General features: G+C 41.9%; 1 protein-coding gene across 2 annotated transcripts in view; it reads left to right on the forward strand.

The window, feature by feature from the left end:
- The window catches only part of LOC125452686 (matrilin-3), a 49,080-nt gene that overhangs the window by 11,183 nt on the left and 10,878 nt on the right, over positions 1–27,019 (forward strand). Inside the window, exons 3-11 of one of the 2 annotated variants that reach the window (XM_059645755.1) lie at positions 8,624–8,758; positions 9,852–9,974; positions 13,544–13,666; positions 16,567–16,689; positions 17,259–17,381; positions 18,133–18,255; positions 19,038–19,160; positions 19,730–19,852; positions 25,287–25,409. In XM_059645755.1, the coding sequence (XP_059501738.1) occupies positions 8,624–8,758; positions 9,852–9,974; positions 13,544–13,666; positions 16,567–16,689; positions 17,259–17,381; positions 18,133–18,255; positions 19,038–19,160; positions 19,730–19,852; positions 25,287–25,409 (1,119 nt within the window). The remainder of the gene's footprint in view (positions 1–8,623; positions 8,759–9,851; positions 9,975–13,543; positions 13,667–16,566; positions 16,690–17,258; positions 17,382–18,132; positions 18,256–19,037; positions 19,161–19,729; positions 19,853–25,286; positions 25,410–27,019) is intronic. The other variant, XM_059645756.1, reaches the window with a different exon arrangement.

A 27,019-nucleotide genomic window follows, 5' to 3' on the forward strand; every position in this document is an offset into this window, starting at 1 on the left:
ATTAAAAAGCTGGGATGAATCTGTGTGAGGTTCTCATGTCATCTATTGTAACTTTAACACAACAGCTACAGAAATCTGAGAAGTGGAGTGAAACGATGAGCGCAATTGGCAAATGTGAGAACTGCAATGGAATTTCCTCTTCATTGCCTTACACATGCCCTCTAAATATTTTGGATAGATTCCTTCATCAGTGCAAAAATGAACCAAGGGGACAATATATGGCATTAAATAATACAAGACAGCTCTAGTTCGACTCACTCAATAAACATTAAAATTGACATTTATTCATAACCTTGAAAAGACAGTAATGTATTAATGATAACAGCATGCTTTTCATTGGATGCCTGAATTTCTTTGGTGCTGTTCCCATTCTGTCACCATAATTTTGCTGTTCATTATGATTAGATATAGCCTTTAGGAAGGATCTCAAGATCTCAGAAAAAGAAGTGTAAGTTTCACAGGGTTATCAGGTATCGGTTATGCAACATATTGGAGGAAAAGTTAGGATTATTCTCTTTAAAACAAAGATGATTGAGGAGACACCTAAAATGGCTGACACAGTTGCAACAGTCTTTAGCTGGAAGTGCTGAGTGGATGATCTACCTTGGCATCCTCCAGTGGTTCCCAGCATTACAGGGGTTAGTTTTTAACTGGTTTGGTTCACTGCATGTGATATCAAGAAACATTTGGAGGCACAGGATATTGCAAAGGCTACAGCCCCGAAAACATTTCAGCAATATTACCGAAGACTTGTGTTCCAAAACTTGTCCCACCCCATGCAATGTATTTCAGTGTCAGCACAGTACTGACATCTACTCAATGATGTGAAACATTGCCCAGGTACGTCCTGTACACAAAACTCAGGCCAAATCCAACCCAGCCAATTACCATCAAACTTATCTCAATCATCAGTAAAGTGATGGAATGTCTCATCAACAGCGCTATCAAGCAGCACTTGCTCAGCAATAACTTGCTCAGTGACACCCATTTTGGGTTCCACCAGGGCCACTCAGCTCCTGACCTCATTACAGCCTTGGTTCAAACATGGACGAAAGATCTGATTTCCAGAGGGGAGGTGAGAGTGACAGGCCTTGATATCAAGGCTGCATTTGGCTGAGTGTGGCATCCAGGAGCCCTGGCAAAACTGGAATCAATGGGAATGTGGGGATCTCTGCTGGTTGGAGTCGTACCTGGCACATAGGAAGATGGTCATGGTTGTTAGAGTTCAGTCAGCTCCAGGACATTGCTGTAAGAGTTCATCAGAGGCATACGATCTTCAATTGTTTCGGCAATGAACTTTAGTGCATCACAAGGTCAAATGTGGAAGTGTTTAGGCATGATTGCACATGGCTCAGTACCATTTGCAACTCTTCAGATGCTGAAGCTGCCCATATCAAACTACGCCAAGACCTGTACAATATCCCAGTTTGGATTGACAAGTTGCAAGTGTAATTTGCATTACCCAAATACCAGACAATAACCACTTTCATATGAAAAAGTTTAATTGTCAACCCTTGATGTTCAATGACATTACCATTACTGAATCTCCCATTATCAACATTGAACAGAAACTGAACTGGACTGGCCACATGAACACGAGATAACAAAGTGTAGAGCTGGATGAACACAGCCGGCCAAGCAGCATCTTAGTGGCTTGCTGTTTTCATCCAGCTCCACACTTTGTTATCTCGGATTCTCCAGCATCTGCAGTTTCCATTTATCTCTGGCCACATGAACACTGTGGGTGCAGCAGCAGGTCAAAAACTGAGAGCCGGGCAGCGAGTAACTTACCTCCTGATTCCCCAAAATCTGTTCCTCATCTACAAGGAACTGGTCAGGAGCGTGATGGAATACTCCCCACTGCCCTGGATAGGTATAGGTCTAACAAGACTCAAGATGCTTGACGCCATCTAGGATAAAACAGCTGCCTGATTGACACCACATTCACAAATATTCACTCCCTCCACCGCTGACAATCAGGAGCAGTAGTGTCTACCATCAACAAGATGCACTGAAGAAGTTCCCCAAGGCTCCTTAGATAAACCCACAACCACAACCATCTAGAAGGACAAGGTCTAGCAAATACATAGGAGCACCACCACTTGCAGGTTCCCCTGTAAACCACTCACCATCCTGACTAGGTACTGTATTGCCATCTTTCAGTGTCATTGGGTTGAAACTCTGGAATTCCCTTCCTAACAGCATTTTGGATGTACAACACCAAATGGATTGCGGCAGTCTACGAAGCAACTCACTGCCACCTTGTCAAGGACAGCTAGGGATAGGAGTAAATGCCGGCCCAGCCATCAATGGACATGTCCCACGAGTGAATAAAAAAAAGGAGGTTTGACAGAGAAAATAGGGAGAAAACTTCATTTAGAAAATGCACTGAGCCATAGCATTGAAATATAGAAGCTATGAGCAGTTGGAGGCCCTTCAAGCCTGCTCTGCCATTCATTACAATCATGCTGACTGTCTGACTCAATAGCCTAATCCTGCTTTCCCGCAATAAACCTTTGATCCCATTCACCCCAAGTGCTATATCTAGCTGCCTCTTGAATACATTCAATGTTTGGCATCAACTACTTCCTGTAGTAAAGAATTCCACAGGCTCACCTCTCTTTGGGTGAAGAAATGCCTCCTCATCTCCATTCTAAATCGTCTACCCTGAATCGTCATACCGTGAGCTCCTGATTCTGGAAACACTGACCATCGCAAACATCCTCCCTGCATCTGAAGAGTCTAGGCCCAAAACATCAGCTTTTGTGCTCCTAAGATGCTGCTTGGCCTGCTGTGTTCATCCAGCTCCACACTTTGTTATCTCGTATCCTCCCTGCATCTACCCTGTCTAGTCCTGTTAGAATTTTATAAGTCACTATGAGATCCTTCCTCATTCGCCTGAACTCCAGCGAATACAATCCTAACCCAGTCAATTTCTCCTCATACATCAGTCCACCATCCTCAGAATCAGCCTGGTAAACCTTCGCTGCACTCCCTCGAGAGCAAGAGCATCCTTCCTCAGAAAAGGAGACCAAACCTACATGCAATATTCTAAGTGTGGCCTCACCAAGGCCTTGTATAACTGCAACAACACATCCCTGCTCCTGTACTCGAAACCTCTCCCAATGAAGGCCAACATACCATTTTCCTTCTTTACCACCTGTTTCATCTGCATGCTTACCTTCAGCAACTGCTGCACAAGGACACCCTGATCCTGCTGCACACACCCATCTCCCAAATTACAACCATTGAGGTAGTAGTCTGCTTTTTTCCTTTTTGCTTCCAAAGTGAATAACCTATAATTTATCTAAATTATACTGCATCTTCCATTGATTTGCCCAATCACCCAACCTGTCCAGATCATACTAAAGGATCTCTACATCCTCATCACAGTTCACCCTCCTACCCAACTTGGTATCATCTGCAAACCTGGAGATGTTACATTTTGTTCCTTCATCCAGATCATTAGTATACATTGTAAACTGCACAAGTTACTGCCTGCCAATTTGAGAAGGACGAGAGAGCAGGCTATCGTAGACTGTCACTGTGTAATAAGAAGGGGGTTATCGCCAACCTAACTATGTGAGACCTCTTGGGGATGAGTGACCATAATATGATGGAATTTTTATCGAGATGGAGAGTGAAGTCATTGATTTGGAGACGAGGGTGCTGAATCTTAAATAAAGGAAACTATGAAGTATGGTAAGTGGTGATTTGAAACCAGATTGAATATATTTGACAAAAATAACTAACAGTGAAATGAGGTAAATGTTTTCACAAAGTGGTTTGTTAAGATTTGGCAAGATCAATGCAAAAGGGTGGTGGAGGCAAATACAGTGAGAAATGTCAAAGTTCTGGACCCTCAGCCTTTGCAATGATCCAACAGGTTGAAATGTATTTCAGTGTGTCTGGATGAGAGTGAAGGCTGCAGGGGAGATGAGCTAAGTGACTTTGGCACCACGGTACAGGGATTACCTAAGAGGGGTGAGTGAGAGTGAATGTTGCGGTAAGAGGGGACAATGTATTGAGGGGGATTGTTACTTTTCCCTGCACCAAACATGAGCCCAGATGGCAGGGTGCCTGCTAGATGCTAGAGTTCACAATATCTGCTTAGAACTAGAGAAGAGCATCAGATTGAAAGGGCAAGGATCCAGTCATCTTGGTTCATGTGGGTAACAATGACATGGGCAGGACAGAGCTAAGCAGCAAATTCAGAAGCAGAACCTCAAAGCTAGTAATCTCTGTATTATTACCTGAACCAAATACAGATGTATCTGGGCTATCAGGGCAAATCAGATCAGCGAGATGAATGTATAGCTCAAAGATTGGAGTGGGAGAAGAGGGGCTATTAGACTAGAACTGATGGAAGTGGGATCTGTACTGATGGGGTGCTTTCCACCCACACCATGGCTGGGCTGATGTGTTGCCAATGATGTGACTAATGAAGTAAAGAGGATTTAAAACTGTACAGTGGGGGAACGGGATCAAATTTGGGAAGAGCAAATCAAAGGGTACTCACGGAAAGGGGAAAGGTATTAGTATGAGAAATGATTTACTGATCGTAAGTGATAAAAGTATGAATTTAAGAGTCAACCAACACATTAGAATATAATTTATAAGGAGTGAAAAGGGATAAAACTCAATGTCTGAATACAGGTTACATTTGAGACAAAATAAATGGTACCGAAGAGGGAAGTAGAAATGAATAAGTACGAGCTGGTGGCCACTATAAAAACATGGCTACAGGATGACATGGATTATAGCCTGAATATTGAAGGTTAAAGGACATTTTAGGAAAGTAGAAAGGCTGGCTGGGTGGCTCTGCTAGTTACCAATTAATAGCACAAAAAAGTGGAATGACTAAAGTTTAGGAAACCATGTTTTAACTGTTTACCAACTATATAAACAATTAAATGAAGGGATGGAAGGTATGGTTACCAAATTTACTGATGACACAAGAGGGCAGGAAGCCAAGTTACAAAAGGGACACAAACAAAGAGATTATAAAAACATATTGTCTGGTTAAGTGAGCGGGCAATGATGTGGCGAGTGGAGTATAATGTGGGAAAATATGAAAATAGGGATAAAAAGGAAGCATCTTCTCTAAAAGGAAAGAGATTTCAGAACTCTGAGATGCTGAGAGATCTGGATGTCCCAGTGCATCAAACGCAATAGGGAGTTGGCTAGGCATACAGCAAGGAATTTTTAAAGCTAATAGAATGCTATCATTTATTGTGAGGAAATTGAATAAAATATTAATGAGGCGATGCTTCAATTGTTAGGGAGATTCTGTCTGAAGTACAGTGTACAGTATTGTAGTGAGGGAATGATGTAAGTGAGTTGGGTGGCAGTTCATGAAAGGCTTACTAGAATAATACCCAGAATGAGCTGGCTGTCTTATAATGAAAGATTGGGCAGAATAGATTTGTACCTGCTGGGGTTTGGAAAAGTAAGAGTGGACTTGATTGAAACAATATAAAAACTTGAGGAGTGTTGAAAAGGCAGAAGTGGAGAGATGTTTCCTGTTATTAGGGAATCTAGAACTAGTGTCATTTTCTTTTAATTCAATGGTCACCATTTAAAACAGAGATTAGGCAAACTGGACTGAGACAGAGCTAAGAGTCTTTGAAACATAAACATAGAAAGATAGGAAGTGGAACCCTTGTCCTGAAAAGATAGTGGAAGCAGAGTCTTTAAAGAATTGACAGGTTTGCTGGAGGAGGTGGAAATATGGATTTAAGGTTACAATAACATGATGGTTTGGGAGGTTGAGTGGTCTACACCTGCTCCTCATTCATTTGTACATAGTTGCCTGTACTTGAGGAAGTCTAACTTACAGGGTATTGAAGAGAAAACTGGGCAATACAATTGGACGTCTCTTTCAAAGAATCAGCACAAGCCTGTTACATAGATTATTTGCTATTGCTCTCAGCTGGTATGATTTTATTATCAGAAATTAAACTACAATGAGGTTTGCAGTGCAAAAGTTACAACAGTGGAGTGGCAGCATTTCCAAGGAAATTCAGTCATAATATTTTAATGTAGATTTTCACTGGGCCTATGTTATTAAATGCTAAATATTATGTAATTATGGTAATATGGTGGATGTATAGTAGATTTCTGGGAAGGAATTTCACCTTTATGTTGGAGCTGGTAGAATGTAAATTGTTTCTAAAAGCTCCAATTGACTTTACGGAATAAGACCTTCTGCTTTTCACTTTTCTTTACTGCGATGTCAAGTTGATGAATCCCCAAAGCCAGATTCAAAGGTAAGAGGAAAGTAAGAGGGAATGCCCAGGCTCAGTCTCCCACAGGCACTCCTCGAAACAAGGGACAAAAGTAATCTGTTATGGGAAGTGAAATTACAGTCAAAAAACGGACAATTCCTTAAAATAGAGGATAGTTGGTCTCATGATCATTTTTTTAAAAAGTAGCTAAAACAATTTCCCAGCCAACAAAATGAAGCAGGATGGCACAGCGCTAAGGCTTCACCACTTTGCAGACTTTACCAGGGGTCAACCTCTCGTTGAGTTCAGTCACATTGCCTGGCAGGTTTGGTGATGGAGAAATGCAGATGGGAACCTAGCCACCTTCCACCTCCAGCCCAATCAGGCAGCCTACTTCCTTCTTCCACTTTTCTCTGTATTCTGCTGAGGCCGGCTCACACTCTGCACAACAGCAGTGATCCACCAGATAGAGTCGTAGAGTCATAGAGATGTACAGCATGGAAATAGACCCTTTGGCCGAACTCACACATTTCAACCAAATATCCTATATGAATCTAGACCCATTTGCCAGCATTTGGCCCTTATCCCTTTAAACCCTTTCTGTTCAGATACCCATCCAGACCCCTTTTAAATGTTGTAATTGTACCAGCCTTCACCACTTTCTCTGGCAGCTCATTCTACATATGCACCACCCTCTGCGTGAAAAAGTTGCCCCTTAAGCCTCTTTCATACCTCTTCCCTCTCATCTTAAACCTATGCCCTGTAGTTTTGGACTCCCCTATCCCGAGGAAGAGACCATACCTATTCACCTATCCATACCCTTCATGATTTTGTAAACCTCTATAAGGTCACTCAGCCTCTGATGCTCCAGGGAAAATAGCCTCAGCCTATTCAGCCCCTCCCTGCTCAGCCCTGGTCTGCACCCCTATGTCTGAAAGCCAGGACATGGAGCCCAGACTCTAGTACTACTATTTAATCAGAAAGGCAAGAAACAGTTTTACTGGTTAGCCTTGCGTTGGCACATTTTAGATGCGAACCTTATTAATTTCTCATTGAATTATCAATCCGTTGCTTTGGAATTGCTTATTTGCCCCAAATTTTTAAGTTTACTGTTGTGCCAAATGTTACCCCTTTGAAGCATTGTCATTGCTCCCTTGCACAAATAAGAGAAATGTGGACCCCAAGTGAATAGGTTGGACAGCCCTTGCCTTGAAAGGTCAAGGACGGTAGATGAATTTGAACTCAATTATAAACGATTTCTCCTCCAAGTCACACACTATTCTGATTTGGAACAATATTGCCATTCTGTCACTTTCACTGGACGAAAATCCCAGAAACCCTCCCGTAATCTTGTTAGGCAAGGTGGATAGCAAGAAGCTTTTTCGCAGAGTGGGGGACTCAATTACTAGGGGTCATGAGTTCAAAGTGAGAGGAGGAAAGTTTAAGAGAGATATGCGTGGAAAGTTCTTTACACAGAGGGTGGTGGGTGCCTGGAGCACGATGCCAGCGGAGGTGGTAGATGCAGACTCGTCAGTGTCTTTTAAGATGTATCTGGACAGGTACATGGATGGGCGGGGAACAAAGGGATACAGACCTTAGAAAATAGATGGTAGGCTTACACAGAGGATCACGCTCAGCGCGGGCATGGAGGGCCGAAGGGCCTGTTCTTGTGCTGTAATTTTCTTTGTTCTTGGTTGTAATGTCTCCCTGGGTGTATCTGCAGAACATGAGCAGCTACAGCTCATGAAGACAGCTCACCACTCTCACCAAAGCAAAGAGGGCTGGACCGTCAATGATGGCTGTGAAAATGATATTCGCATGCCATGTACAAATAAAAGACAATAAAAGGAGAAAGAACAAAGGTTATTAAATTATAAATGATTAAATGTAAATTCCAAATAATCTTGCAAAAAATTGAATGGGCAATACAAATAAGTGAAAACTTATATTTGCCATTTTAGCAATTTTTAAATGCTGTTCCCATTGAATATCCATAAAAATATTAAAAAATTACGACACAGAAAGAGGCCATTTAGCTCATCATGTCTGTGAAATCTTTGTCCTTTGAGATAAAATATTGCTGCGTTGTTTGTCCAAATAAAGGCAAAGTGATGAGATTACATTATCACATGTTTATGCTGAGCCCAAACAAGGGGGCTTGCAGGTATCATAATTCAAGTATACAGTGTTTGATACAGTTTATTGCTCCAAGTGTCCCGGTTAAAACATCTACCACATAAGATAAAGAATCACTAGAATAGGCGACATAATATCTAGTTTCATAAGTTACATAACTTGTTGATATGCCATTAAGAAATTAAATTATATCACTTGTGCTCTTAATAAATGGTCTATTTCCATCTAAAGTGGCTGTCATAGCCTTTTTTTAAAAAAAGAACGTGTTGCAGGTGTGGATTTCTGCGCTGTTGGTAACCATGACTGTCAGCAAGTATGTGTGAGCACAGCGAGATCATATTACTGCAGGTGTCGTCCAGGTTTTACACTGAATGAAGACCAGAAAACCTGCTCACGTAAGTCACTAACCCTCAGGGGCTTGTGTGTTTTAAAGGACAGGGTGATTCTGTCAGTTTGGACTTGGTTGTAGGTGGAAGGAACCTGAATATTGCCTTAGCACTTAGGATATGAAAAATAGTTAACAAATGTTCTTTCACAGTTCTTGCAAGGTTTTAGAACCTTGCATTATGAGTGTTAGGTACTGGTAAACAAATTAATCTGATAGGTTACACACTAGAAGCATATTGAATGGATTGCCCAAGGAAGGAAAATTGTTTGAATTTTCCATGCCCATTGATGACAGCCTGGTTTGTGACATTGCTGGCAAAATGATGGTGAATGCATCAGGAAGAGGGAACACCATCTTCTTGCTGCGCTGCCACGTTGCCAGTGGTGGGAAAGCTGGTGATTTAACACCCACTGAGAGGCCAATTGAACTACATCAGAGACTCATTAAGGGTCATTTCCTGCCTCTGATTGCCAGATAAACCCAGGTGACTCCCAGGGCTTACAAATATCAGCACAACTCATCTTTTATTGGCCCCCCCTGGTCCAAATGGCTGCCCGCACAACAGTGATGCCACCTGAGATTAATGAGCACCTCCAACATCTTTCCCCATCGGGTTTCAGTTTTCTCCAAACAGGCCTATCATTGAGGGCAACCTTACCATCTCCTTGGCCATGCTGCCTCAGCAATGGTCATCACCATAAAAGCGGTTCAGCTCCTGCTTTCAATTCAATGGTGGCACTTCAGCATCACTAATAAAAGTCAGCCCAATGTATTTTTAGATCAATCCTTTAAGTTATTTAACGCTCCAAAGTAGGAATAAGATCACTAAGTGTAAAGGATTAGATTTGTTTTCATGCTAATTTCAGACTCTTTGAATGGTTTCTTTGCCTTTGATTAATCTAGTGCTGTTAAGTAATATCCAAGAAGTTTATCACCATTTTCACATGGCTGATCACATTATCCGTCTAAAATATTTTTAATAAAATATCAAATGGTAACTGTTAACACTTTTATTTGTTATTATTGCTGCCAATAAGGTAAATCAATGAATTTAAAGATGTTTATGAATAAGATATGTCAACTTGAATGAAACATTTCAGGTGTGAATGTGTGTGCCATTGGAAACCATGATTGTGAGCAACTATGTATAAACACCACAACTGGCTATTCCTGCAAGTGTCGTCCAGGTTTTATATTGAATGAGGACCAGAAAACCTGCTCACGTAAGTCACTTACCTCAAAGGGTTTATTATATTCAAATGGACATGGTTTACCTGCAAAAATGTAGTCAGTTGTAGATAACATTAATCAAAATATTCAGTCTTTTTGGGTGAAAATTGTATGCATACAGTGTCACTTCTAGCACTCCTCGACAGACCTTTCTTGTTTCTCCAGAAGTAGCTAGTACCTTGGCTTGCTCTCTATAGACTTTGCTTCAATGATTTAGTTTCAGGTTGTTGCCTTCACCAGGCCATCATTTCATTACACAACCCAACCTGCTCATTGTGAGACTGGATCTCTGATCTTGGACAAAGCAGGTGCTGGCAACATTTGCATTGTCTAGTTCTGAAAGAAAATGCAAGAAACAGCAAGATGGGCTGCACAGCAGCATTACTTAGAGAGTCAGGCACCCTGATTAGAGGTGAGCTAAATATTTGGAAATTCTTTCCATGAGAAGTTATCTGGAAGGACTGGAGGCAGTTTGGGAGTTTTAGTATATTTTGCACAGTATCAGATATCAGTGGAATAGGCAACTTGTCCACACGAAAGCTCCAGCAGGTACTTGGACAGCACGTAGAGTGCTTCTGGGTCTGTGACATGACAGAGAGATGGATTAGAGGCTGTAAAGAGGGCAGGTTTTACACCATGCTCTCTATCATATTGGAGCAATTCTGCTTCATGTCTCTTCACAGGCCAGACAATGTATCCAAACTTTTAATGTGCGTGTTCTCCAGCACTATCCTGTGTCGCAGCCTCATTGACATGCTCATCTGACATCTTCTTTACCCTCTGTCGAATGACAGATATTTCATAAAAGCAAAATACTACAGATGCTGGAGATCTGAAGTAAAGACAAAAAGTCCTGGAAATCCTGCAGATCCAACAACTTCCTTTTAGAGAGAGAAAAAGTTAATGTTTCAAGTCCAATATGAATTGACATTTCCTTCTGGCAATGTTGTAGCTCACTCATACCATGGCATGCCATGAGTTGATCCCTCTCACGTCCAAAGTAAGTGCAGCACCATGCTTTGAGCTGGTGATAGATGCAGTAATGGAGCATGTGAAAGGGCCTCTGCATTAATGCTGTGATATTGCTTTATCTTGTTCCTCTGGATGTACTGTCATTGGTCAGATGTCAATTCTTAGGTGTCTCTGAAAGTATAAATTCAAAAGGGGCAAATGGAATGGTTAATGGGTGGGAAGCAAGTGATCCTGTGTCACCCTGTTAGGAGCTTGCCTATCACGCCAGAAAGCAGGATTAAGATTTGCTTTCAGTTAAAAAGAGCAGATGGCTGGCAAGATGCAATTATCATCCTCAAAGTTGTCAGTGACATTAGATTCTATGGGTGCCATCACAATAGATTCTACAATGCAGAGAGCCATCTGTATTTAAGAGATGCAAATATCTTTGCCCTCTACGTGCTCTACTCCTGCACCCTTTTGTTACCTTATCCTTCAAGAGAAGGGGCAGAATGTCAAACATTTTGTTTGGATGGTATGGCCATAAAGATAAAGAGCAGGAGCCATATGGCAGCTATGAGAGGTGGGTGTGAGGCTAGGAACATTACTACGTGTCTAAGAATATCTGAGACCTGAGTTCCAGGAACCGGTGATGGGGATGTGGTGCATTGAACACTATGAGAGATTACTGGCACTGTAGTTGGAAGGTATCACATAACCTTAATAATTCACATGAGAATCCCTACACTATGGAAGCAGGCCACTCAGCTCACTACATCAACACTGACTCGTCCCACCCAGACCGTCCCTGCCTACCTATCCCTGTAATCCGTCATTTCCCATGATCAATCCACCTAACCTGCATATCTTTGGGCAGTGGGACGAAACCACAGTGCCCAGAGAAAACCCACACAGGCACGGGGAGAATGTGCGAACTCCACACAGACAGTCGCCCAAAGATGGAATCAAACCCAGGTCCCTGGCGCTGTGAGGCAGCAGAGCTAACCACTGAGCCACCGTGGTGCTTATCTTGCTTCCAGATCCTTAACTACAAACTCTTGTAGTTAGTTTTCCCAGCTAACTGCTCTCTGTCCTCTCTGAGAGCATTCTTGTGGGTTGCTGAGCTCCCAAGACGAAGTTCTCCTCTTGCCCACCTACACCATTAATGCCATCAGCACCATATCTGTCAGCATGGAATTGATTTAAACCAGACTTCCTAAAGAAGCCAGTTTGTAACTGCTCTGAAATACATCAGTGGGTAGCAGAAACATAGTTCCATTGTGATTACACTCTGTTTAGACCCAGCAGGTGCAACACCTACAATGTGCGAGGATAAAGCAAAATGCATTCTGACGTTCTGAATATAGATTTTGTTATAAAGGCAGGTGAACCCAATAACTCCTTTAACCAGTTCTCTAATATTCTGATCAGTTTGTTTGATGTTCTGTGCCCGTGCTGCTTTGTTTTCTAACTTTTATTCTCCTCTCATAATATTTCACAGCATCAGAGAATGGTTACAGCACAGCAGGAGACCCTCCCCTTGTAGCCATGCAAATGATTTTTCTTCTGATGCTTATCCAATTCCCCACAGCAGGCCAGGATTTTGCTGGCCTCCACCATTCTCTCTGGCTGTGTTTTGTAGATCTTAGTAACTTGCTGCATTAGGTCATTTACCCCTATCATTATTAGCTCTTTTATCCTCTAATCCTTCACCCCCTTTAACAACAATTTAGCTGCCCTTGTTTTAAGTCTACAAGTATTTCAATTGCAGCAATCATTTTTATTCCAACTTAGCTTTAAGCTGAGGTCTTCTTTAAGAGGAGCAGGGTACCTGCTGCACCTAGTATGCAGCAATGTGCCTGTATTTCCTGTCATACATAGAGCTCACTGGTAGCAGTTTGGTGAGATGGGAACAATGCAGAAATTGTTTCAATAAGGTGGGGGTGGGGCAGACAGATATTAATTCTTATGCACATCAATTAGGGTGAATATGGCCAAAATCAAAGACCCCTTGCCCAAAAATGTGGACAAATGACCTGCTCCCACACTGTAGGGATTCTATTCTATGAAATTGTGAATCAAATCCTTCAAAGTGAAAGATATCAATCAGCTCTAGGTATCATTATGAGGGTCACATACTCAGCATAGCACTCACATACAGCAGCAACCTGTATTTATGTAGCACCTGTAACATGACAATATGTCACAACGTGTTTCACATGAGCATTAACATTTAAAGTTTATTGAGCAACATGAAGAAATATTAGAATAGTCCACTGGAAGCCAAATTTTATGATTTTAGAGGAGAAAAGTGTCGTATGGACCTCAGTTAAATCATGTTAACCAATACATGTAAATACCATCTGAAATAACAAAGCGAGTACCTCAGTTTTACGGCTAATCTCTTCAGAAGATCCATCACCACTTTCTCAGAGCAGTAATTGTAGCCTAGCTCATATTGCCATGTGAAATATTACTAATGAGGTATTTTGTTCTGGGCAATGTCTAAATTGATGTTGCAATTTTATTTTCCAGTAAAATAATTTTCGGCTGCTTTCTTTTCACTAATTTTTAATGAATAGGATATATTAACTTTATTGAAATGTTTCAGGTGAGAATATGTGTGCTATTGGAGACCATGACTGTGAGCACATATGTGTGAGCACAGCAACATCCTATTACTGCAGGTGTCGTCCAGGTTTTACATTGAATGAAGATCAGAAAACCTGCTCACGTAAGTGACTTATCATTAGTGTGTTGTCTTCTGATCTTTGAAAGGTATTTCAATTTATCACAGCCACAAATAATAATAAGTCTATGTGATGAATCTAATCGGTGTCTGATTTTATGAGTAATGCAACATGTGTGGTAGCTTCAGGCAACAAGCACACCAATGTCCAACTTAGCTTTGGGACAAACTCATGCCAACTTTTATGCTGTTCACAAGCAGCATGGCTGGATCCTCTCGAGACAGCAGTAAGTTGCCAATTGATGAAAATGATTGCTTGTGAAATGCCTTGTTAAAGCTCAAACTCACCTCATTAATAGTTAGCTTCCCATTTTACCAAACTTATCAAACAAGCTAGAAACCGAGGAAAATAACAACAGGAAAATCAGAGCAGGTCCCTGGCTGCTCCAGCTTGCCACTTTCTGCTAGTGGCCTCCATGTCAGAAACTGGACACCAATATCTCAGCACACCTTCCATTGCCACCAGCCGCATGCACCCCATGTCCACAGTGGTGTGCCAACCTCTAAGAATGCTCATGGCACATCTCCATTCAAATTATGAGGTGCTCCTCCACTACAATACCCGCACCTTGTGTTGCAGCAAAGGCACTGTGAGTTCAGGGACACACACCCAGCTCAGGGACTAACCCAGGTTTAATCTTAGGCTCTTTGCTGGCTGTATAGTGCACACTCACTCTGAGTTTACCTGGATGCTGTCAGTGCCCCAGTGTTGTATTGCCTTCCCTTCCCTTTTTGTGCTTTGTCCCCTTAGCCAGACTTTTCAGGCTTACATTACTGCAGTCTTACTGATTCCCATAGAGCTGATACAAAAACCAGGAAGTAGTGAAGATGGGCCACTGAACCTGAAATGTTAATGCTGCTTTTTCTCCACAGATATTGCCAGACCTGTTGAGTTTCTCCAGCAATTTCTGTTTCTGTTTCTGTTTCTGATTTCCAGCATCCGCAGTTCTTTGGTTCTTTTTAGATTAACTTGTCACAATTAGCAACAAGCCTCAGTCAAATCAAGGGGGACGGTCTTCATCAGGGGTTCCTGGCACAGTAAATTGTGGCAGCCTCTGACACCAGTTAATGTCCAGCTCAGGGTGGTCAGATAAAAGATCTTGTCCTCATAAAGTGTGAAGAGCGACATGATGGCAGATCACCACTGTCTTGGCTCTTTTAGCTCCAATGTTGCTGCTTCTCTCCTGCAATGAAAGAGAGGCTGATATTACAGGAGATGAAAGTAGATGGCACAGCTATTGCTTTTGGTCCAGTTGGGGAGGCATCCTGAGTGAGTGAGTAGGCAGCGCTAATGCATGGCTAGTAATGTCGGGGTCTTGGGCTGGGTGAGAGTGAACGGGGAAAGTGTTCCAGGCATTATTGCGAGTGGTAGAACTCGAGCCTTGATGGCAAGTAATTTCAGCAGCAGAGATAGAGTGACTGTGAGGCACCATAAAGAACTTACCCTGGCAGAGTGGAAGTGGACATTGAGCTTCTTCCTACAGTGCTGTGCATTCTGAGACTGAGACTGCTTTAACCCAGATTACAACCTTGGACCAGCCTGGCATGGTCTGACGTTGTCACCTCCACAGCTAGACATGGGGGAGGAGAAAGCCCCATGTCAGCACCATTCTGTGTCCCAGAACTTCCTGGACCCTGTGCACAAACTGGGACACCCATTTCCCCCTGACTGCCATGTGCAGGGCAAAGGCCAGGAGTCATGCAGGGTGGCTCGGTTCTGACAGTGCTTTTTGGGGGTGCACAGTGAGCTTTCAAAGATGGTTTGGCAAATGGGCTGTTGGTGAATTCAGGATGGCCTTTGAGCGATAAGTCATCTCAGAAAAGGCATGTGGTAAGATGGGGTGGAAATCGGACATTAGAGATGCCATAAAGCCGTGGTGGGTTATCTAGGAAGTGCATTTGGCCATATGCAACCAGTGACTTTGTCAGGCCTTGCAAGAACAAACCTTCCAAATAAAAACACAATGAAACTCAGGCTTAGCCAAAGAAAAGCTACGATTCAGCCCTGTGTTTTCTGAATGGCTGCATCAGTCTGGATATTGGAATCAACTAATTCAGGGATTGAAACTAAATATTGGAATTGCTATTCTGAATTCTAATGCAAACAGTACTTCTATTTGTAGATGAACTTTCACTTAATTCTGAATGATATTCAGAAGTTTCAGAACCCATTTACTCTGATTGTTTGCTGCCCAGGTAACTTACACTCAGATTCATTATTTTATTTGCTTTTGTTGCAATATTGAAAGTCAAAACAGGTAATAAATCACACATAGATACATTATTCCAACGTGGGTACTCTCTTTCAATATTATTTCAGTGAAAATCTCAATTGTCTTTCAGTGCATGACAGGAAACAATGATACAAACCCTTCAACTTCAAAATAAACATGTTCAGATGACGTTAGATAGTCACAGATCTAGCACGTTATCCACTTTACCAACAAGCCACATTTATATTTGTTTATATATAAATACTTACACTTGTTGGGAGCATTGTCAAAATGACTTGTCATCGAGATGAAGAAGGATGTATGGCTGGTATTTGAAACCGAGTGACTCAAGGAGGGGAGAAAGATGGAGAGGTGTAATACACTAAAGTCTAACAGTACACAGTAGATTGTAAACCATGTAGTTTACAATCTACATTGTTAACTCTGACCCCATTCCCAGCTGACAACTCAGTTGTACCAATAAATCTTTTGATGCCCACCTACCTCTCAGGACATTAACTGTAGATTTTCTCACTTTATCCACAATAATTATTTATAATAGTTTTACAGGAAATATCTTAACATTCTGTTAAAATACAGCAATTAATTTTAAATTTGTATCCTTCACCAATTTTTGTAGATGCAATATAATTATTAAATGAAACATTTCAGGTGAGGACATGTGCGCAGCTGGAAACCATGACTGTGAACAAATATGTGTGAGCACAGCAACATCTTATTACTGCAGGTGTCATCCAGGTTTTACATTGAATGAGGATCAGAAAACATGCTCACGTAAGTGACTTACTATTATCATGTTGTTTAAGTAAACTTTCACAGGTCACTTAACAGTCCCAGCAAATATTAATATCAAAGTGTTTTGCTCTATGCCTCATTGTTACTGTTGAAATTCACCTAAATTTTTTCGTAAAAATGCTAGCCTATCATTTGAGGGTACATGCTTGCATGTTAGCATTTTTATTCCAGTAGGAGTTCTCAATATAAGTCCTAATTGATCTTGTGTATGGGAGGAAATCATTAAAACAGCAGACCAAGGTGTAAATGGGTATTTCTGAGTGATATTAGGAAGTTCGTATATCCAGCAGAAGACCCACAATGAACCAGAGCAACAACCTGCATTAATATAACATCTCTGATGCACTAATGCATTCTAAGGTACTTCTCCGAAACACTACCAATCAAAATTTATCATTGAGTCAGCTAAAGACAGATAAACGATAGCTGAGTCAAAAAAGGAAAAACTTGAAGGTTAAGACAAAATTAAAATAGAACAATGAATACTAGAGTGTTTTCCTTTGTCCATTTTTATAGATATGACACAGTTATTTAATGAAATATTTCAGGTGAGAATATGTGTGCTATTGGAGACCATGACTGTGAGCACATATGTGTGAGCACAGCAACATCCTATTACTGCAGGTGTCGTCCAGGTTTTACATTGAATGAAGATCAGAAAACCTGCTCACGTAAGTCAAACACCACTAATGTGTTGAAATGTGAGGCTGGATGAACACAGCAGGCCCAGCAGCATCTCAGGAGCACAAAAGCTGACGTTTCGGGCCTAGAGGGTCTAGGCCCGAAAAGTCAGCTTTTGTGCTCCTGAGATGCTGCTGGGCCTGCTGTGTTCATCCAGCCTCACATTTCATTATCTTGGATTCTCCAGCATCTGCAGTTCCCATTATCACCACTAATGTGTTGTTTCTTCACATTGTTCATGTTGTAAACAAACTAAATTAATTCACAGAACTGTTCATAAATCTTTCATGAGTACGTATGTCCGTAACTATGTATTTAATTCAATTAGATGAAGCCTGGCGAGCAGTTGGTACATCTGAAGGTGCATATTGCAATAGCAACTTGGACGTCCTGAATGATCAGTAACACACAATCACCACTTCACCTGCACACCTTGATGATGGTCTGCTAATGTCACTTCAATGCTCGTGAGGAAATCAGATGCAAATTGAGTTGTAGATGCTCTCTGATACAGTCTGACAAGCAAATCAGTTTTACCAATGATTTCTGAGAAAGTCTACAACCACCTTTTTAAAATAATAACTAAAGATTTGCTCATACATCTGACATAATAAAATATTTTATAGGCGATGTTTTAGGCCCTGGTGTTTGCTTCCCTGAAGACAAAACAATGAATGCTCACGTGTTTTTCTTCATCATTTTGTGTGGTTAAGATAAAATTAATGTCATGAAATATTTCAGGCGAGGACATGTGTGCTGCTGGGAACCATGACTGTGAGCAAATATGTGTGAGCACAGCAACATCCTCTTACTGCAGGTGTCGTCCAGGTTTTATTTTGAATGAGGATCAGAAAACTTGCTCACGTAAGTCACTTATCATTATCATGTTGTTTATCTAAACTTTCACAGGTAACTTCACAGTTCCAGCAAATATTAATAACAAAGTGTTTTGCTCTATGCTTCATTGCTACTGTTAAATATCAACAAATGTGTTCATAAAAATGTTAATCTATTACTCCAAGGTACATGTGTCCAATTTAGGATATTTATTTCATTAAGAGTTCTCATCATAAGCCCTAATTGCACTAATCTATGAGAGGAAATCATTAAAATTATGCATCAAGGTGGAAAGAGGCATTTTTGAGTGATTTTTGGGAAGTTAATGTAACCTGCACAATACCCACATTGAACCATAACTTGTATTAATATAGCACCTGTGACACACTAATACATCCCAAGGCACCTCTCAGGAGCATTGTCAAACAAAATTTGTCTTTGTGTCATCTGAGGACAGGTAAGCAACAGCTGAGTCATAAAGGAACATGTTGAAGAATGAGGCGAAGATGAACAGCTTAATTTATCTCCAGCCAAGCAGTGCATAATTGGTTCACATATCTTCGGATGAGTCCCAGCCGGCAACTGAAGCACACACATAATCTCTAAGAATGCCTATCACCACTTTTTTAGAGCACCAATTGTCAATTTTCTTACATTACTCACCTGAAATACTCCTAATAACATTTGATGTGCAATGTTAGTCCTTTTGTTTTGATTTTTGCTACAACTAAAATACAACAACAAATGCCAGATTGTTTCCTTCACCAATCTTTGTAGATGCAATATAATTACTAAATGAAACATTTCAGGTGAGGACATGTGCGCAGCTGGAAACCATGACTGTGAACAAATATGTGTGAGCACAGCAACATCTTATTACTGCAGGTGTCATCCAGGTTTTACATTGAATGAGGATCAGAAAACATGCTCACGTAAGTGACTTACTATTATCATGTTGTTTAAGTAAACTTTCACAGGTCACTTAACAGTCCCAGCAAATATTAATATCAAAGTGTTTTGCTCTATGCCTCATTGTTACTGTTGAAATTCACCTAAATTTTTTCGTAAAAATGCTAGTCTATCATTTGAGGGTACATGCTTGCATGTTAGCATTTTTATTCCAGTAGGAGTTCTCAATATAAGTCCTAATTGATCTTGTGTATGGGAGGAAATCATTAAAACAGCAGACCAAGGTGTAAATGGGTATTTCTGAGTGATTTTAGGAAGTTTGTATATCCAGCAGGAGACCCACAATGAACCAGAGCCACAACCTGCATTAATATAACATCTCTGATGCACTAATGCATTCTAAGGTACTTCTCCGAAACACTACCAATCAAAATTTATCATTGAGTCAGCTAAAGACAGATAAACGATAGCTGAGTCAAAAAAGGAAAAACTTGAAGGTTAAGACAAAATTAAAATAGAACAATGAATACTAGAGTGTTTTCCTTTGTCCATTTTTATAGATATGACACAGTTATTTAATGAAATATTTCAGGTGAGAATATGTGTGCTATTGGAAACCATGACTGTGAGCACATATGTGTGAGCACAGCAACATCCTATTACTGCAGGTGTCGCCTAGGTTTTACATTGAATGAAGATCAGAAAACCTGCTCACGTAAGTCTCTATCAATGAGTTTCCCATGTTCTCATAGCCATGGATTATTCCATGGTGATTATATTTTGTTGTATGAGCCTAAACATTACTTTTGTCCTTGTGATAGCAGAAAGTGATTGCCACAAATTCTTTGGCCCGTACAGAGTAGAAATTTCCCATTATTGGTTAAAGTATGTTGAGTGAGATTAAAGGCATTCAGTCTGCCATCGTTTGGACCAATCCTTCCCACACAAACTTCCACACTTCACCGCATTAACTTTGGAATCGGGCTCTTTCATCTCATGCAATCACAGGATATGCAGACTTGCTCACCACTGCTGGGACATTCTGGCATTTGAGCAGTATTTTTGCCCACTGAAGCCCAGCTGCAGCACCACCTTATATGCTGTAGTGCCCCTCACATTATGACTGCGGTCACAGAGCAGAGAGAAGAGCTCGCTCCCACTTTGCAGAAAGGGACCTGGAGGTTAGGCTGGTGGAGAGGAAGACTACTCTTTCTACTACAGACTGTCAACTGAAGTAACATTACCAGACTCAATCAAACTGGACACAGGCCTGCAACAGTGCTGTGTTCCAAGTTAAAAGGAATGCCCAGTAGCACAGGAGGAAGGTTAATGATCAACTATCTGAGGATCTTTGGTGAATTTCTGCAGTGCATCTTGTAGATAGTGCACATTGCTGCTACTGAGCGTCAGGGTTGGAGGGAGTGGATGCTTGTGGATGTGGTGTCAATCAAGCGGCTGCTTTGTCCTGATGGCGTCAAGCTTCTTGAGTGCTATTGGAGCTGTAGTCATCCAGGGAAGTGGGAAGTATTCCATCATACGTCTGACTTGTGCCTTGTGGATGGTGGGCAGGCTTTGAGGAGTCAGGAGTTGAGTTGCTTGCTGCAATATTCCTAGCCTCTAGCCTGGTTTTGTAGCCACTGTGCTAATGTGGTGAGTCCAGTTGAGTGTCTGGTCAATGGTCACCCCTAGGATGTTGATAGAGAGAGATTCAATGATGGTAACACTTTTGAATATAAAGGGGCGGTGGTTAGATTTTCTCTTATAGGTGATGGTCATAGCCTGGCATTTGTGTGGCACGAGTGTCACTTGCCACTTTTCAGCCCAAACCTGGATATTGTCCAAATCTTGTTACATTTGAACAAGGACAGCTTCAGTATCTGAGGAGTCACGAAAGGTGCTGAACATTGTACAATTATTGATGAACTTCCCCACTTCTGACCTTATGATGGAGGGAAGGTCATTGATGAGACAGCTGAAGATGGTTGGGCCTAGGACACTACCCTGAGGTATCACAAAAAAGAGGCACAGACTTAAAGAATGAATAAGACACCAGTGAGGTCATGAGTTAATAGCAGGTATCAGCTCCAAGGAATGTTTGCAGGTAGCTTAATTGATGAATCTATATCTACTATCTGAACTATGCAAGTTACAGCAAGAGCTCATTTGTGAAAGAGTCTTCTTTGCTTCGATAATTCAGTCAACAAAGTGTGAATTCAACTCAGATAGGTGAATCAATGCAAGCACATTTGTCGCGATTGCCCAAGGCAGAGTCTCAATTCCAAATAATCTACGCTGACCCTGAAGATAAAAAACAGTAACTTATTCCACCCACTTTACACTTAGAAAATACCATTTTATGCAGTTATTTCAATCCCATCTGGTAAGCTTCCAAGTTTGCATTCTTATGAGTGAGCTCCAGATTCCACTGGAGATGGAAGATAAACCTCCTTATCCTCACATTCCCCTTTACATTGCTGTTTCTGTGGCCCCCTAGAATCTTTTAGCTACTCCTCATTTCTGGTGAGCCACTTTAGATAACAATTAATGTCCCAACTTACCTTCTATACAAATTTCCATGCCTTGCTTGCTTTACATCTTCCCAAGCTGGAGGACAATCTAGTAGTCTGCCCTCACTCTGAAACATTGAAGAATTTGCAATGATGGGAGGTTCTAAAAGGAGTTTCCTCCGTAGTCAAATCAAAAGAACTGCAAACCGTAGAACGAATGCTGTAAATCAGAAATAAAAACAGAAATTGCTGGAAAAGCTCAGCAGGTCTAGCAGCATCTGTGGAGAGAAGTCAGAGTTAATGTTTTAGGTTGAGTGACCCTTCCTCAGAAGTCAGAGCAGTTCTGAGGAAATGTCACTCGACCCAAAATGTTAATCTTGATTTCTTTTCACAGATGCTGGCAGACCAGCTGAGCTTTTCCAGCAATTTCTGTTTTTGTTCCTTAGGAATTTAGTTTAACGTGTTATCTGTCCATGAGAGACTTCAGTGCATCGCTGTTGGATACGATAGTCTTTCACATAGGTATTGATGATGATTCCATTTTCTGCTTGTTATACACTAATAGTAAGCTGAATTGATAGCTGGAGGAAGGAAGTTTTATTTTTAGGTACATGCTGTCGGGTAATTGTTGCTCCACAGTAAGTATCTGCCAGTTAGGGTAAACTATTAGGTTTGTTTATACACCAGTGCTCAACATTCAGCAGATTCCACTTACCTGCTCAGGCCAGTAGAAAGGTTTCTTTTGTTTTATGAAGTTGGAACTAACATAACATTTGGATTTGGTGCTCGGCAATAAGCCAGGACAGGTGTCAGATCTCGTGGTGGGAGAACACTTTGGCGACAGTGACCACAATAGCCTCACATTTACCATAGCCATGGAAAGGGAAAGGAGCAGTTACCAGGGGAAGATATTTAACTGGGAAAATGAAACTATGATGCTATCAGGCAGGAGTTGGGAAGTACAGAATGGGAGAAATTGTTCCACAGGAAGGGCACAACAGACATGTGGAGACTGTTTAAGGAGCAGTTGTTGCGAGTGATGTATAAATTTGTTCCTCTGAGACAGATAAGGAGGGGTAAGATTAAGGAGCCTTGGATGACGGGAAGAGAGGTGCTTCTCGTGAAAAAGAAAAAGGCAGCTTATGTAAGGTGGAGGAAGCAAGGGTCTAGCACAGCTTTAGAGAATTACAGGCTTGCTCGGAAAGAGCTCAAAAGTGGACTGAGGAAGGCCAGGAGGGGGCACGAAAAAGGCTTGGCAGGAAGGATTAGGGAGAACCCGAAGGCACTTTACTCATACGTGAGGAATAAGAGAATGATCAGGGAGAAGGTAGAGCCGATCAGGGATAGCGTAGGGAACTTGTGTGTGGAGTCTGAGCAGATAAGGGAAGCCATAAATGAGTTTTTTGTTTCGGTTTTCACTAAGGAAAGGGACCTTGTTGTGAATGAGAACTTTGAGGAGCAGGAAAACAGGCTTGAACAGATCTAGATGGAGGAAGTTGATGTGCTGGAAATTTTGGCAAACATTACGACTGATAAGTCCCCAGGGCCAGACCAGATTTATCCTAGGTTGCTCCGGGAAACGAGAAAGGAGGTTGCTAAGCCGCTGGTGAAGATCTTTGCTTCCTCACTCTCCACGGAAGTGGTAGCAGAAGATTGGAGGGAGGCAAATGTTGTTCCTCTTTTCAAGAAAGGGAATAGGGAAATCCCTGGAAATTATAGACCAGTCAGTCTTACGTCTGTGGTCAGCAAGGTTTTGGAAAGAATTCTGAGGGATAGGATTTATGACTATTTGGAAAAGCATAGTGTGATTAAAGGGAGTCAGCATGGCTTTGTGAGGGGCAGGTCATGCCTTACAAATCTTATTGAGTTCTTTGAGGAAGTCACGAGACAGGGTGACGAGGGTCAAGCAGTGGATGTGGTGTACATGGACTTCAGCAAGGCATTTGATAAGGTTCCCCACGGCAGGCTCATTCATAAAGTCAGGGGGTATGGGATACAGGGTGATTTGGCTATCTGGATTCAGAATTGGTTGGCTGACAGGAGGCCGAGTGTGGTTGTAGATGGTAAGTATTCTGCCTGGAGGTCAGTGCTGAGTGGTGTCCCGCAGGGCTCTGTTCTTGGGCCTCTGCTCTGTGTAGTTTTTAAAAATGACTTGGATGAGGAGTTTGAGGGGTGGGTTAGTACATTTGCTGATGACACAAAGGTTGGAGGTGTCGTGATAGTATCGAGGGCTATTGCAGACTTCAGTGAGACATTGACAGAATGCAGAGCTGGGCTGAGAAATGGCAGATGGAGTTCAACCTGGCTAAATGCGAAGTGATGCATTTTGGAAGGTCGAACTTAAATGCTGAATATAGGATTAAAGGCAGGATTCTCGGCAGTGTGGAGGAACAGCGGGATCTTGGTGTTCAAGTGCATAGCTCCCTCAAAGTTGCCACCCAAGTGGATAAGGTTTTTAAGAAAGCACATGGTGTTTTGGCTTTCATTAACAGGGGGGTCGAGTTTAAGAGCCATGAGGTTATGCTGCAGCTCTACAAAACCCTGGTGAGACCACACTTGAAATATTGTGTCCAGTTCTGGTCGCCCTATTATAGGAAAGAGATGGAGGCTTTGGAGAGGGTGCAAAGGAGGTTTACTAGGATGCTGCCTGGACTGTAGGGCTTGTCTTACAAGGAGAGGTTGACTGAGCTCGGACTTTTCTCTCTGAAGAGAAGGAGGAAGAGAAGTGACCTGATCGAGGTGTACAAGGTAATGAGATGCATGGATAGAGTCAATAGCCAGAGACTTTTCCCCAGGGCAGGATTGACTGCCACGAGGGGTCATAGTTTTAAGGTGTTAGGAGGAAGGTATAGAGGAGACGTCAGAGGGAGGTTCTTCACCCAGAGAGTTGTGAGCGCATGGAATAGTTTACCAGTGGAAGTCGTGGAAGCGGAGTCATTAGTGACACTTAAGCGACTGCTGGACATGCACATGGACAGCAGTGAATTGAGGGGAATGTAGGTTAGGTTATTTTATTGTTGGATTCGGATTAATCCACGGCACAACATGGTGGGCCGAAGGGCCTGTAGTGCTGTACTTTTCTATGTTCTATAACAATGATTTGAATATGTCCTTTATTTGGATCCAAACAAGAAAGTGAGTGAGATGGGTTAAATGTTACTTCTTCACATGTCTGTCTTCCCTGAATTTTAATTCCCATTACATCATTTGGGTATAACTTTATTTGGTTAATTTTGTCCAGGTTTTTTTTCTAACTAATTTGTTGTTTACTCCAATTAACGCGTCCACAGAATATTAACGATGTCACCAAATCCGTGTTCCCTGAATTCCTGAAAACTGCAGATTCATAAGTTAGAAGTAAATACGTGACATGATGTCATCATTTCTAAAAAAAACTAGAGGCTTCCTTTATAAATCAATACAGCGCTCCTGATAAGTGATGATTGTCCTCAAGTTTGAAAATGCATTTCCCTTTTGATATTTTTCTAATCAGTTTACTCTTCATATCATTTGCAGACTTTCAGATTTATTCTTGCATTGATTTTTGCTCTTCCTGTCGTTATAAATGTTGAAAATAAATTAATTAGATTCATAAAAACTTTTAGTGAATGATGTTACACTAAATTTAATGTAATATTTCAGGGTTGGATGCATGTGCTATTGGAGACCATGACTGTGAGCAGATATGTGTGAGCACAGCAACATCCTATTACTGCAGGTGTCGTCCAGGCTTTACATTGAATCGGGATCTGAAAACATGCTCACGTAAGTCACTGACCATTCAGTGTATAACACATTAGAACAAATATGTATTAATCTGTGTGGATGTGTTTGGTTGTCAGTGAGATGAGCCTAAATGTTGCCTTTATCCCTGCGATATCAAAAAGTGATTATCATAGATTCTTTGACTTATGCATAATCCTTTGGAAGAATTCTTTCAATCAATAATGTTGATAATTCATAATAAACGTTAATATACTTGTTAACAAATCACTCTCAGGTACTTTTAAGTTGTCTGCAGAGATAGAAGACATTCATCAAGATGTTCAAACTTGTAGCTACGAGCTGAAACAATGACACAGGATTTCACATTTCAATATTTTTATTGTAATAAATAATTTTAATAACACTATTGACCAAACACTATTTCTGTTTTGTAGGCAACTTATAATTTAAACTACAGAAAGGAATGTTTCCCGTTTGTACTTGTCACACTGCATTTTTCACAAGATTGCAGTCCTTATAGCAAACAGGCTGTTGTTGCTCCTAGCTTATAACAGGTTGCCTTTAACCACATTTCGCTGACTATTAATATTGAATCACCATTTCCAAGCATCTTTCACAGTTTTTGGACTGCTTCTCAAATCACCACCAGCAGTGAAGCCAGGCTGTGATCGGACAGATCTCCAGGAATCCTAGCGGGCTGTAGAATCATGTCTTTCAATAGAGACTGTCTTCTTCCTACTCGAGATAATGGGAACTGCAGATGCTGGAGAATCCAAGACAACAAAATGTGAGGCTGGATGAACACAGCAGGCCAAGCAGCATCTCAGGAGCACAAAAGCTGACGTTTCGGGCCTAGACCCTTCATCAGAGTGGGGGATGGGGTGAGGGTTCTGGAATAAATAGGGAGAGAGGGGGAGGCGGACCGAAGATGGAGAGAAAAGAAGATAGGTGGAGAGGAGAGTATAGGTGGGGAGGTAGGGAGGGGATAGGTCAGTCCAGGGAAGACGGACAGGTCAAGGAGGTGGGATGAGGTTGGTAGGTAGATGGGGGTGCGGCTTGGGGTGGGAGGAAGGGATGGGTGAGAGGAAGAACAGGTTAGGGAGGCGGAGACAGGTGGGACTGGTTTTGGGATGCAGTGGGTGGAGGGGAAGAGCTGGGCTGTGTGTGGTGCAGTGGGGGGAGGGGACAAACTGGGCTGGTTTAGGGATGCAGTTGGGGAAGGGGAGATTTTGAAACTGGTGAAGTCCACATTGATACCATTAGGCTGCAGGGTTCCCAGGCGGAATATGAGTAGCTGTTCCTGCAGCCTTCGGGTGGCATCATTGTGGCACTGCAGGAGGCCCATGATGGACATGTCATCTAAAGAATGGGGGGGGGGGGGGCGGAGTGGAAACGGTTTGCGACTGGGAGGTGCAGTAGTTTGTTGTGGACTGAGTGGAGGTGTTCTGCAAAGCGGTCTTCAAGCCTCCGCTTGGTTTCCCCAATGTAGAGGAAGTCACACCGGGTACAGTGGATGCTGATGTCCATTTCAAGCCCACCGACTCCCACAGCTACCTAGAATACACCTCCTCCCACCCACCCTCCTGCAAAAATTCCATCCCCTATTCCCAATTCCTCCGCCTCCGCCGCATCTGCTCCCATGACAAGAC

Source organism: Stegostoma tigrinum, chromosome 4 (genome assembly GCF_030684315.1).
Source record: "Stegostoma tigrinum isolate sSteTig4 chromosome 4, sSteTig4.hap1, whole genome shotgun sequence".
Lineage (NCBI taxonomy): Eukaryota > Metazoa > Chordata > Chondrichthyes > Orectolobiformes > Stegostomatidae > Stegostoma > Stegostoma tigrinum.